The 12,233-nt window shown below is 28.3% G+C and overlaps 1 protein-coding gene across 1 annotated transcript; it reads left to right on the forward strand.

The window, feature by feature from the left end:
- Positions 1-4,575: 4,575 nt before the first annotated feature.
- On the forward strand, positions 4,576-7,934 carry LOC8260248 (transcription factor AS1). The gene is made up of 3 exons (XM_048370092.1): positions 4,576-4,792; positions 5,051-5,100; positions 6,599-7,934. Exon 3 carries the CDS (start codon positions 6,649-6,651, stop codon positions 7,726-7,728), a length of 1,080 nt encoding a protein of 359 aa, XP_048226049.1. The 5' UTR covers positions 4,576-4,792; positions 5,051-5,100; positions 6,599-6,648; the 3' UTR covers positions 7,729-7,934.
- Positions 7,935-12,233: the final 4,299 nt, after the last annotated feature.

The raw sequence follows: 12,233 nt of genomic DNA on the forward strand, positions 1-12,233 counted from the left end.
AAAATAATATAAAATTTTTATATAATTAAAAATAATTTATTAATTAATATAATATTAAAATATAATGAATATGTTATATTTTAAAATTAGAATATTTCTTTAGTTAGAAATATAATTTATTAATTAAAATACTAATAATAAAATTATAAAATTATACATAATTTTAAATTTCATATGTAAATATACATATTAAAAAATTATATATTATCAAAATATAATAATTCTGAACAGTGATCAAGTGTTTGTTTAACAAGGTAATCGTTTGGGTTGATAATGTTTCAACAACTTCCGTCCCTGCCTGCTGTCAAGGGATTAGTCTTTCTACCAACGAATCGTGCGGTCCTAGCTACTTTCTCCACGCAGACAAGTAAACTAGTCAGCCTTACTCCTGGAATGCTAGACAGAATACTAGGCAAAATACTAGCTAGGATGACAAGAAGAACAAAAGAGAACTAAAGATAACTTGAAGAGCTTTTGTAAAGAGAGCTTTCTTACTTTTTCACTTAATTATGTTTGATCTACTTGATGATTACAAATGAAATCTCTAAGTTATATATAGACCTCTAGCTCCTTAATGGACGGTGAGGATACATTTGATCTAATGGCTAAGATTAAGTATTTAGAATGTTCTATACAACTTCATACTTATTTACATATTTTACATGCTTTTAGATAATTCTAGAATCCTCCTTTGCTTTCTAGTGAATTTTAAAGACTTGTTGAGCCTTTTTTCGTGCAACAAGGAAAAATTTGCAGGCTGGGACACTGCACAGGGAAGGCGCCAATTCCTCCATTTGCCTTAACTAATTGGTCACTAACAACAACTAAACTCTTTCCCTCCAGCTTTCCTTTTTCCTTTCTTACTCTTTTCTTTTTTCTGCCTTTCTATAGAGGCTGTTAGTTGTAGCACAGTGGCATCCCTATAGAATAAGGCTCTTTTTCTGCCAGACTATCAAAATCCGAATTTACAATGAAAAAATAAAACACTAATATTTAAAAAAATTAAAAATGAAAATATAAATAGATTATTCATAAATATAATTGAGAGTATAATTTAATTTAAAATTTAGAAAATAGTATACTTATTGAACTTTTACTTCATAAGATAATTATTTATAATAAAAAATTTAATAAATAAAGTCTATATAAGATGTTCGTGGACATATGTTTCTAATCCTTTATTTGGCGAAAAAGTAAAAAATGGAAAGAGAAAATGTAAGAACGAAAAGATTAAAGAAGAGGAAATGAGGTGAAAGTTTTCCCTTTCCATTTGAGATAATAATTGAGAATTTTTAAAATTAAAATTATATGTTGTCTTTTAATTTATTATTTTCTTGAAAGGATAAAAAAAGTGATTATAAGTTGTTTTCTTTTCTCATTTATCTCTCAAAATGAGATTAAAAGGATTAGTGAAAAAATATATATTTTTAATTTTTCCTTTTATCTATATATATATATATATATTATATAATTTTGAAATATAAAATTTTATCGATAGTGTAATTATATTTTCACTTGTGATATTTAAATTTTATAATCTTATAATTTATTTTATTAATTTATTAGTTAATAAATTATATTTTTTAATTAAATTAATTATAATTATAAAAATAATATTTTATTATATCTTTGATATAGTATTGGCTAAAAGTCATTTTTTTAATTAAATTATAATTATAATCTTACAGAATAAGATTTGAAACCATATTTTAATAACTATCCTAAATAATTAATTTATTTTCTAACTATATAACAATTTTTAATTCTAAAAAGTTACAAATTAATTTTTAAGAATAATATTTATATTATTACACTAATAATTTTTTTAGAATTAATAAAATATTAAAATATTAAAAATTAAGAAAAATATATAATTTATATTATTTCTTAAAATATTATAAATAATACAAAATATTAATTTTTTACATTTATCGATATATTATATTTATATTATTATTTATAATTAAAATAATTATATTATATTTATATTATTATTTAACTAAAATAATTAAAATAATTATACAACACAAATAAATAAATACTTCTTTTTCTTAAAGAGGAAAAATTATATTTTAATTCACCATTTTCAACTTTTTATTTTATCTCTCATTCCCAACATGAGGTAATGGAATCTAATCCTTATCCAACTAAAATAGAGGATGTGTTTCCTTGGCTCAACTAAATAGGCTGTAAAAATCACCAAAAATTAAAATTACAATAAAATAAAAGAAAGAACCTTTGATTTTGAGTTTTAACCTCTCCAGCTGGGCCCCATAATATTTGTAGGCTTTTTCTCCTTCTGTATAATTGTTTTTATATTATTTCTCTTAACATTTACAAGTATATAATTTCCCCCTTCTCCAATTTCCTTACCACAAATATTTAATTAATAATGACAATAACAATAACAATAAATAATAAATAATACCAAGTTTGTAGAATCCAAAAAAGAGAAGATATTATTAACTACAAAAAGATTCAAGAAACACAACTGACTGCAGTACTAATTATAGCCAACCACTCCGTACAATACTAGAAATGCAAAAATAAAATAGCTCCACTAGAATCCTTTTCTTTTTTCTTTTTCTTTTTCCCTTCTATTGACGCTTTCTAGTTTTATTATAATTTTAGTTACGGCTAAGTCATTTTATTGTGGTGTTATGTCTAAGTTTTGTCTTCTTGAAATATATAAAAATTATGTGCTCATTTATAAATTTAAAGTTTATATATTTTAGATAAAATAAAAATTAATTTAGAATTTTATATAATTAAATTTGTATAGAAATAATTATAGTTAAACTAAAATCTGATAAAATAGATTTTAAATAAATTTTATATTAAAAATTAATATATTTTATAATATCAAAGTATTTTTTTAAAATTTTATTATTTTAATTTTATTCTTTCTTACATTTTTTTCAAATAAATTAATTTTTTCATTGGATTTCAACTAAATATTTCATTAATTGAAATTATATAAAATTATAAAATTTATTTATAAATATAAAATTTTTATGCTTTAGATGAAGTAAAAATTAATTTAAAATTTTAAATATTTAAATTTAAATAGAATTAGTTATAGTTTTCATAAAAATCTATATTAATTTATCGATATATTCTATATATTAAAATACCTCCTTCAACTTTATTATTTTTTCACTTTTTTATATATATTTTTATAAATAAAATAAACTATTCAAAATATTTCAATCATAGTATAATATTAATTCATCGTCAGCATATTAGATAACTAAAGTTGAAATTATAATTAAACAATGCAAAATAAGAACTATAAATTAATTTAATTTATAAAAATAACCGTCTAAAAATATTCTATTTAAAACTTTTAATTTTCAAATAATATATAAATAAAGTCTTTTAATATTTAAAATAATAACAATAAAATATTTTCTTCGAAATATAATCTTCTGTAGACTGTAGAAATACCTTTAATTAAATCTCAATATTATTCAATATTTTAAAGGATTTAAAAACAATTAATAAAATTAATAAATTTAAAAATAAGGTAACTAAATTCTAAAATGATAAAAGTACTGGGAATAAGCAGTCCAGAATTTATGAGGTGTATTAAGGTTTAAAATTCTTTGAAAAATTAAAAATCTCAGCGGAGTAATTGACAACAATGAGAAAATAAACCTACGAAAATCTTAGGTGTTTTTCGTCTTTATTTTCTTTGCTCTCCATTTTTTTTTTGCCCCAATAGTGCAAAGGTTTCGGCTTTTTCAGAATTGGCGTCAGCCCATTAGGGGGTTGATATGTCAAATCATCTCTTCTTTTTCTAACAGACCCCTCTTGTACTTTACCATTCCTCTTTTAGCCTAAAATTTGTCTCTCTTTTTCTCTTTGTTCCAATTATAATAGAATCTGGCCTTTCTTGTAATCCACACTTAAATTATAGTGGTTTGAATCTTTTTTCTCATAATAATTTAGTTAATCTAATCCATACATTTAATCTAATAAAAGATGATGATTTTGCTTCTATCTAGTGGTTCATTATAAATAATAAATGTGTATTTTTTTGTCTTTTATTTATTAACGTTATAGATTTATTTTTTTAAATTTCAAGACAATAGGGATGAAAATGGCTATCAAGATATATATTAAGGACTTCATAGTAAGTATCCCTTGCATGTATAATTATCGAGTGAGTGGAGCTGACACGTGTGCTATTACAGTCACGCATCCCAATAATGTTAGAAATCGGCTCAATTCCATACCCAGACTCTCCAGGTGTGTGTGTGTGTGGCGTCCCCCATTTCATCACCAGCGCAGATGATCAAACATTGACCTTGTTAGTTATAAAAGAAAAAGGAAAAAGAAGAAGTCAGAGGTTTTAATGGCTATGATTTAGCTGTTATTTTCTATCTGCATGACAGGCATGTGTTTGTAAATAACAAAATCGCATTATTGTTACGAACCGGAACTAGTGAGAGACGTCAAGAGAGAGAGTTTTCTTTTTCTTTTTTTACATCAGTTAGAGCAGCCAAACAATAAAATTTTTTTTTTACTGAAGGTGGCGCATTTTAAGCGCTGAGGTCGAGCCTACGCTACCCTACGCATTTCCAGAAAAAAAAAAAAGACAAGGCCTTTTTATCCTCCCTCTCTCCTCCGCCTTTGCTTGTTACTCTCTTACGTTACTTTTATCTATCTCCTTCACACTGTTTATACAAACTAAAACTGTTTGGTGTTGTTGCTGTTGTTGATAGATAAGACTTGTAGTTACAGTGGTGGTGGTGGTGGTGGTGATGGTGGTGGTACTGAAGGAGCTGACGTAATCACATTCCATAGGATTGAAATATTCAATACTTTTACTTCTTTCATCTTCTTTTTTTGTCTACCCTTTCGCGTGCCCTCTTTTTTTGGGTCCCTGTCAGATCTTTCTTTATTTTGCTTAAATAACTTGCTCTCCAGTCAAGTCTTTCTAGTTCAGCTTCTTATTATTATTATTTTTGGTTATTTTATTTCTCTCTAGCCAGGATTTTTAAAATTTTTTTTTTGAGTTGGTTTCATTAGTTCAGTCTTTGGGCAGGAAATGCGTCGACGAAGAAACTCCGTTTATATTACTTTATGAAAATAATTGTAAGCATTTCTTTCCTTTGTTTTTTGTTTATTCATGTTTAAACTAGCTGTTGTCTGTTGCTGTTAGAATGTTTGGTTGGTGAGAAAGTTAGGGGAAAAGAAAATATATTATAAAGGTCAGCTCTAAAGCAACTAAGGAGATTCTACTTCAACTTCTAATTTTTCTTTTTCTGGTTCGCTTTTTGTACTTGTTTATTGTGCTTTTTTTGGGAATCTGATAATGATAGTTATTGCTGTGCTTTCATCAAAGACAATTGGTGGATTGTATTTGGTGTCATTGTAAAGGATAAATCCTGTTTTAGAATGCGCTTCTATCGTAATCTTGCGAATATTTTATGGATAATTGACCATTTGAATCTGTTCTGGTTAAAATTTTGGCATTTTTTGGTCAATTCTATATAAAAATATAATTTTTTTGGTTATCTGTTGGCTATAATTTTTATTAAAAAATTGTACTGATTTTTTATTTAATAATTCTAGTTTAGATCTAACAATGACAGTTATTCTCTATTACCCTATTTTATTCTTCCCTCGATGATATCAAATTTGACCTTAACTTCATTCACTGGGGCTGTAATATCACCAAAAGCAATTCCTTTCCCTAATAATCTTTTTTTTTTTTTTGAAAAAAAACCCCTTTACTGCTCATTGCTTTTAGGTGCCTGCTAGTCTTTTATAACTGGATCCAATACATTGCTTGGATATTGAAGCATTGGCCATACATTATGCTAATCCAATGCATTGCTAGTTTTGTATTAATTTTTGAAGCATTGACCATATCTATGTTATTTCACTGCATTTTTAAGTTGTTAAAGTCTCAGTAATGTCTATTATTCCACTGGGATTTGGCAGCATAGTCTATGCAATTAAAGATATTTACTGAAATAGACTTAATATCACAGTTTAATTTTCTGTCACTATCTCCATTGATGTATAAGTTTGTAGTATTGATTATTTGTGAACTTCATCATTGACATATATTTCAATTGTCATATTTTTCTGTATATGTTGGAAAATCCAAACATCAGTATCCATGAGTTGCTTAGTCTGCTTTTTTTTTTTTTTTTTCTTTCCTGTTCTAATAAGATAAATCCAACTAGGCTATTTTGTGTTTGTACCAGAGGTAGAAGTGGATAAATTATGTTCTTGATTAGTTATTTTCTGCAATGTTTTCAATGATTTCACAGACTTTATTAAAATTTGCGATAATAAAATTTCTAGGTTAAAACAGCCATGTATGAATGTCTTTCTTAGGTATTTAGGTGGGTACTCGTGGGGTGCTTGGCACTTTTAGCAATTTACAGTTGATGTATTTGAGTGTCACTATTTAAACATGTGCTGCAGTGACCACCTTTCCTGTGCATTCCGCTCTTTGTATGTCCATCTTTTGCTAATCCTGCTCCCATTCGTTATTTGTGGGATTTTTAAATTATTAGAGTGAATAATTTAATTATTTCTCAGTTAAAGCTGACTGAAGTTGTGACATGAACAATTTCAGATACATTATGAAGAGTTTAAGGCAATGGACAGTGGCACTTGCACCTGGAAATGAAGGAGAGGCAGCGTTGGAGAGCTGAAGAGGACGCTTTGTTACGTGCATATGTTAAACAATATGGTCCGAGGGAGTGGAACCTTGTGTCGCAGCGCATGAACACACCTCTAAACAGGGATGCCAAATCCTGCTTAGAAAGGTGGAAGAACTACCTCAAACCCGGTATTAAGAAAGGATCCCTTACTGAAGAAGAGCAGCGTCTTGTTATTCGACTTCAGGCCAAACACGGTAATAAATGGAAGAAAATTGCTGCTGAAGTTCCAGGCCGCACTGCAAAGAGACTTGGTAAGTGGTGGGAAGTGTTCAAAGATAAGCAGCAGAGAGAGCAGAAGGAAAAGAACAAGACAGTAGAACCAATTGAGGAGGGCAAGTACGACAGAATTCTAGAGACTTTTGCAGAGAAGCTAGTGAAAGAGCGCCCTACTCCAGCATTCGTCATGGCCACTTCCAATGGGGGCTTTCTTCATACAGATCCACCTACACCGGCACCAGCACCAACTTTGCTTCCCCCGTGGCTTTCTACTTCCAGCAGCATGTCCGCTGTCAGGCCATCCTCTCCATCTGTAACCCTAAGCCTCTCATCTTCGACAGTAGCAGCACCACCTCCAATCCCTTGGTTGCAGCCTGAGAGAGGATCCGACAACACTCCTCTTGTTTTAAGCAGTTTACCACCTCATGGATCACTCCCTGCTTGTGGTGAGAACTTGGTAGTATCTGAGTTGGTGGATTGTTGCAGAGAGTTGGAAGAAGGATATCGGGCTTGGTCTGCGCATAAGAAGGAAGCTGCCTGGAGGCTAAGAAGAGTAGAACTGCAGCTGGAGTCGGAGAAGTCATGCCGAAGGAGGGAGAAAATGGAAGAAATAGAGTCGAAGATCAAGACTCTTAGGGAAGAACAGAAGGCTTCTCTTGATATGATAGAAGCAGAATACAGGGAACAATTAGCTGAATTGAGGAGAGATGCTGAAGTCAAGGAGCAGAAATTGACTGAGCAATGGGCAGCAAAGCATTTGCGTCTTTCCAAGTTTCTTGAACAGATGATGCGCAGGCCTAGGCTTGCAGAGCCTAATGGCCGATAAGAAGATTTGTTCTCTCTGGATGCATTAGGTTTGTGGCTGGCATGCCGGTTTCATAAAGGGTGCAGCATCTAGGAAAATTATGTTTATGGATGTTTACATATTTAATGTCTGCTTATTGCTTGGACTAGGTGACTGTAAGGTATGATTAGCTTGACATTCTATCTTGTGCATTCTCTTTTAGAAAAATGTCATAATTTTCTGTCCAACTATTGCTTGAAACTTTTTTGCCTCTGATTGAAAGATAAGAGATTGTGAGGTTGATGGTTTGTAGGTACATGTAACTGCTTGAACTTCGTCGGTAGACGATATGAAACCCATTAAGGACACAATGACTTTACTTCGTAGATCACAAGCTGGACTAGCTCTTAGTGGGAAGAAATTGTTTTAGACGTTATTTATTGCTGGAATTGCGATCACAACTAGTTTAGATTTAGAATATAGTTTAGTTGTGACGCATGGATAGCATCCATGGCCTGCAAGTGGTGCATTTTTGCACAGGACTTGTCACAACTAGATATTTTATGAATGTATTGAGGCCTCTTTATTTGGAAGCCGGTAAAGACTAGGGGAATTGTTATGATGCTACTCATATTTTCTAAAGAATAGGTTAGAACTATAATTTCAAGCTATACTTCAATTGATTGAAGTAAAATTGATAGAGAGGTGAGAAATTTAAGTATTTGAGAGAAATGGAAAACAAAATCATGCAATATTATTTATATTGGTCATTTTAAAAATTGATGAAATACTCTTTAGTTTATACAATGGAATCATGTCCTTAAGTAGAAGATTGCTACCATTTGATTAATGGTCCAGTTGTTAAGTGCTTATTTTGCAGTGTAATATAACATAAAACAAGTTAAAAAGTTAATAGTTAAAGTTCATTTCCCTGACTTAGGAGGAGCCGTGGCAATGAGCTTTAAGATGCAGGAAGATAATTAAAAGGAATTTCGCATATTATGTCATTGGAAATGAAATGTTACAGCAGGTGTTGACTTCTTGTAACTCAAGCAAAGTTCTTGGATGGTTTACATTTTCTAGTAAAAGCCTGTTCTGCCCTTCATCCTCCATTTTAATGATTTACTGCATCTTTTTCAGTGAAGTCAAATGTTATGACAGGAAAGTTGATAAAAATTAGGGAGTTAAGAACTGGAAACTTGGCAAAGGATCATGCGAAATTAAAAAACTATGACAAGCTCACATATTCAGAGATGTAATGATGAAAGTTATGGGTTTATTATGTATATGCAAATGCCAAGTACTTCTATCTAGTATAATTAGTCTTTTCAATATTTTTTGGTAAATGTATATTTGTCCCACTCAACTTATATTATTTTTTCAATTTAATATTTTATTTTTCGATTAAATTTTATAAATATTTTAATTTTATTTTTTAATATCTAAACATCTTACTTTTAATTTAATTTAAGATATACCTACATTTTATTTTTGGATAATACTCAACAAAGAAAATACAAATTTTGACATTGTGTTTTGATCTTTTGACATAAAAGATCTTATAATTTATCTTGTGATATTTTAAACTCTGACAATTATACCATTAGTAATTTGTGTCCAAATTCATTAACAGTTAATAATTTAGGCTATTCAATTTCAAACAAAGTCTGATTAATGTAAGATTCTTCTTGCTGATGAATGGCAAAATAAAGAATTTTTTAGTCTTGTTAGATCATTTAAAACTTGATGGAATTAACTTGAATTAAAGAAAAATTGAATTGTGAGACTATTTTCTTTCGTTTCTATTTTTCTCTCTAAATTTTATAAAAATTAACATATGAATAGTTTTGGATGAAAGATAAGTTGGTAACGAATGGAATGGTTGTCAAATCATAAGCAATTCACACTGAATAGATGAGCTATAATTATTAAATTAACGGTGTTAGTAAATTTAAATACAAATTATTAACGATTTAATCTCATGATACTAAAGTGTCATTAGAAAAGACAAGGCCCTTTATTGTTAAGAGATTAAACCACATGATTAAATCTTGTACTTTTTTTATATTTAAACACTTTTATGCAATATACAGTGAAATTTCTCTAGAGTAATATTTTATATAGGAATTACCTCTATATATTAATAAAAAAATTACCGTCCTAATTTAGGCTCGTTATAAATATAAATAAATTCTATATTATAATAAGTTATAAATTTTAAGTTTTACCTTAAGAAAATATTCCTATATATAGTAATATTTATATATATATAACTATAAAAAATATATATTGTGTTACTTAGTATTATTTTACTTCATCAATCTTATTTGTATAATATAACAAGATATTTACGTATTTTATTTCTGGTTTATATCATTTTACCAATAAGATTAATTATTAAGTCTAAAAAAAAAATTTAGTATTCAAACTTCCATTAAATTATAACTTCCTCATAGTTATAAATTTCATTTAGTCCGAAAAGTATGACTATAAAAGAATTTTATTATATATAAAAATGTGTTAAATAAAAGTACGTATTAAAAGTGTTAAAATATTTTAAAAAATAAAAATTTAAATATTCATTAAATTATATTGAAAGCTACTATGATAAACCGCCTAAATAGCTAAAGTTTAAGAAATAAATAATTATGCATTTGGGGTTTATTACTTTAAGGATGCAAGAAGTGGAATATCTTGCATTTTAGTGTTGTGGTTGATCATGGGTAGAGTGACGAATAAAGTAGGGATGTATAGTGGAAGGCCAATTGGAGGACTTCCAATGAAAAATTAATTAAAACTTGAGAGCATGTGGTGCATGATACCTAACATCGTTGATGGAGAGAAATGCTTTAACCAATGACATCAGATCACGTGGCACTAATATTTCTTCCACATATGCAGTCCATTCATTGTTTTCAGCACTGTTAGCATTATTAGTGGGATAAAGTTTTAATAAATATAGTAAAAACTTTTAAATGTCTATTATATGATAACTCCTTTAATACTCGCATTCTCTGCAGAATTTAATTAAATATTTTATTAATAGACTATATATTTTTTTTATTTACAAATTAGTTTTATAATAATATTTTAGAGCTAAATTTTTCTAATTTTTTTTAATTTCTAACATAAATTATATAAATAATAGAATACATATTTAATATATATATAATATAGTGTAATAACTAATTATTATATTTTTTTAAAGCTTATATATATATATATTGTTTTATTCATTATTAGTTAATATATTTTATTATGATTTTATCTTCATCATTTGTAATTATAACGTTTATATATGTGTACATTTAATGTTAATGTAATGCATTATAATATTTAGCACTTGTAGTTATAATATATATTACATGCATGTTTAATGTTCATATAATATTATTATAATATTCATCAATTTTATTTTTAATATTCATTATGCATGCGTTTAATGTATATTTAATATCGTTATATGATGTTTGTTACTTTTTTCTAAAATGTCATTATAATGTTTGATTCTTGTAGTTGTAATATCTATTTCGTGTATATTTAATATCATTATATTGTGGTACATATATCTCATTATAAAAAAATAATAATTTACCGACTAAATCTACCGATAAAAATTAAATCGTTGATACAATGAATAATTTACTGATGGCTCACCGACTTTTTTTTTTGTAAATTTTTTTAAACGTACCAATAGAATTATTACGGTTTAGTAATGGAACATTATGGACGACTCCAAAATCATCGCTAATAAGGCGCCATGCGTTGGTACCAAAATAACAATAATACTGACAAAAATAAGGGCGTCGGTAACTCTTCTTCAGATAATTTACTAACAATTACCGACGGTTTCAGATTTCTTCGCTAAATAAGCGACAGTTTTCATATCGCCGGTAATTGTGCAGTAATTATACTGCACATTTAGCGACGAAATCTGAAAAACCGTCAGTAATTGTTAGTAAAAAAATTAATTTTCTTTAGCATATAAAATTGTATCATTTTTGGTTTTAGCACTAGGGAGAATATGTCCCTAGGTGTGGACATTTAGTCCCAAATTGAAAGTTGTGGATACTGCACTCCAACCCGATGATCTCTCCCACTGCCGCCTCTTGCCACCAGGTACTCTTTTTTGCCTAGCTGCCGCCTCTCGCCACCAGGTGCTCTTGTGGATATGTCCTCCTCAACGCCGCCGCTCGCCACAGGTGCTCTTTTCCTTTTTTTTTTTTTTTTTTTTTTTTTTTTTTTTTCATTTTCCACTTAGTTTTTAGATCTGCATTTTTTTTGCTAAAAGTCTTTGCAAAAACAGAAAATTCTTTGCTAAAATTAATATGCACCATTTTCATAAATTCCCGCTGGTGAGCTTTTTCTTTCCCTTTTTGCTTTGGGTATATTATTTTACTTTATGTATATTTATCTTTTTAATTAATTAATTTATTTTATTTTTTGTGATATTTTGTTGCTTGGGTACAATTGACGTTAATAAATTTTATTTATTTTTCTAGTGATATTCTTTTGCTTTGGGTATATTTGAAAATAGAAATTAAATT

The sequence above is a fragment of the Ricinus communis genome, chromosome 10 (genome assembly GCF_019578655.1).
Source record: "Ricinus communis isolate WT05 ecotype wild-type chromosome 10, ASM1957865v1, whole genome shotgun sequence".
In the NCBI taxonomy this organism is placed as follows: Eukaryota; Viridiplantae; Streptophyta; class Magnoliopsida; order Malpighiales; family Euphorbiaceae; genus Ricinus; species Ricinus communis.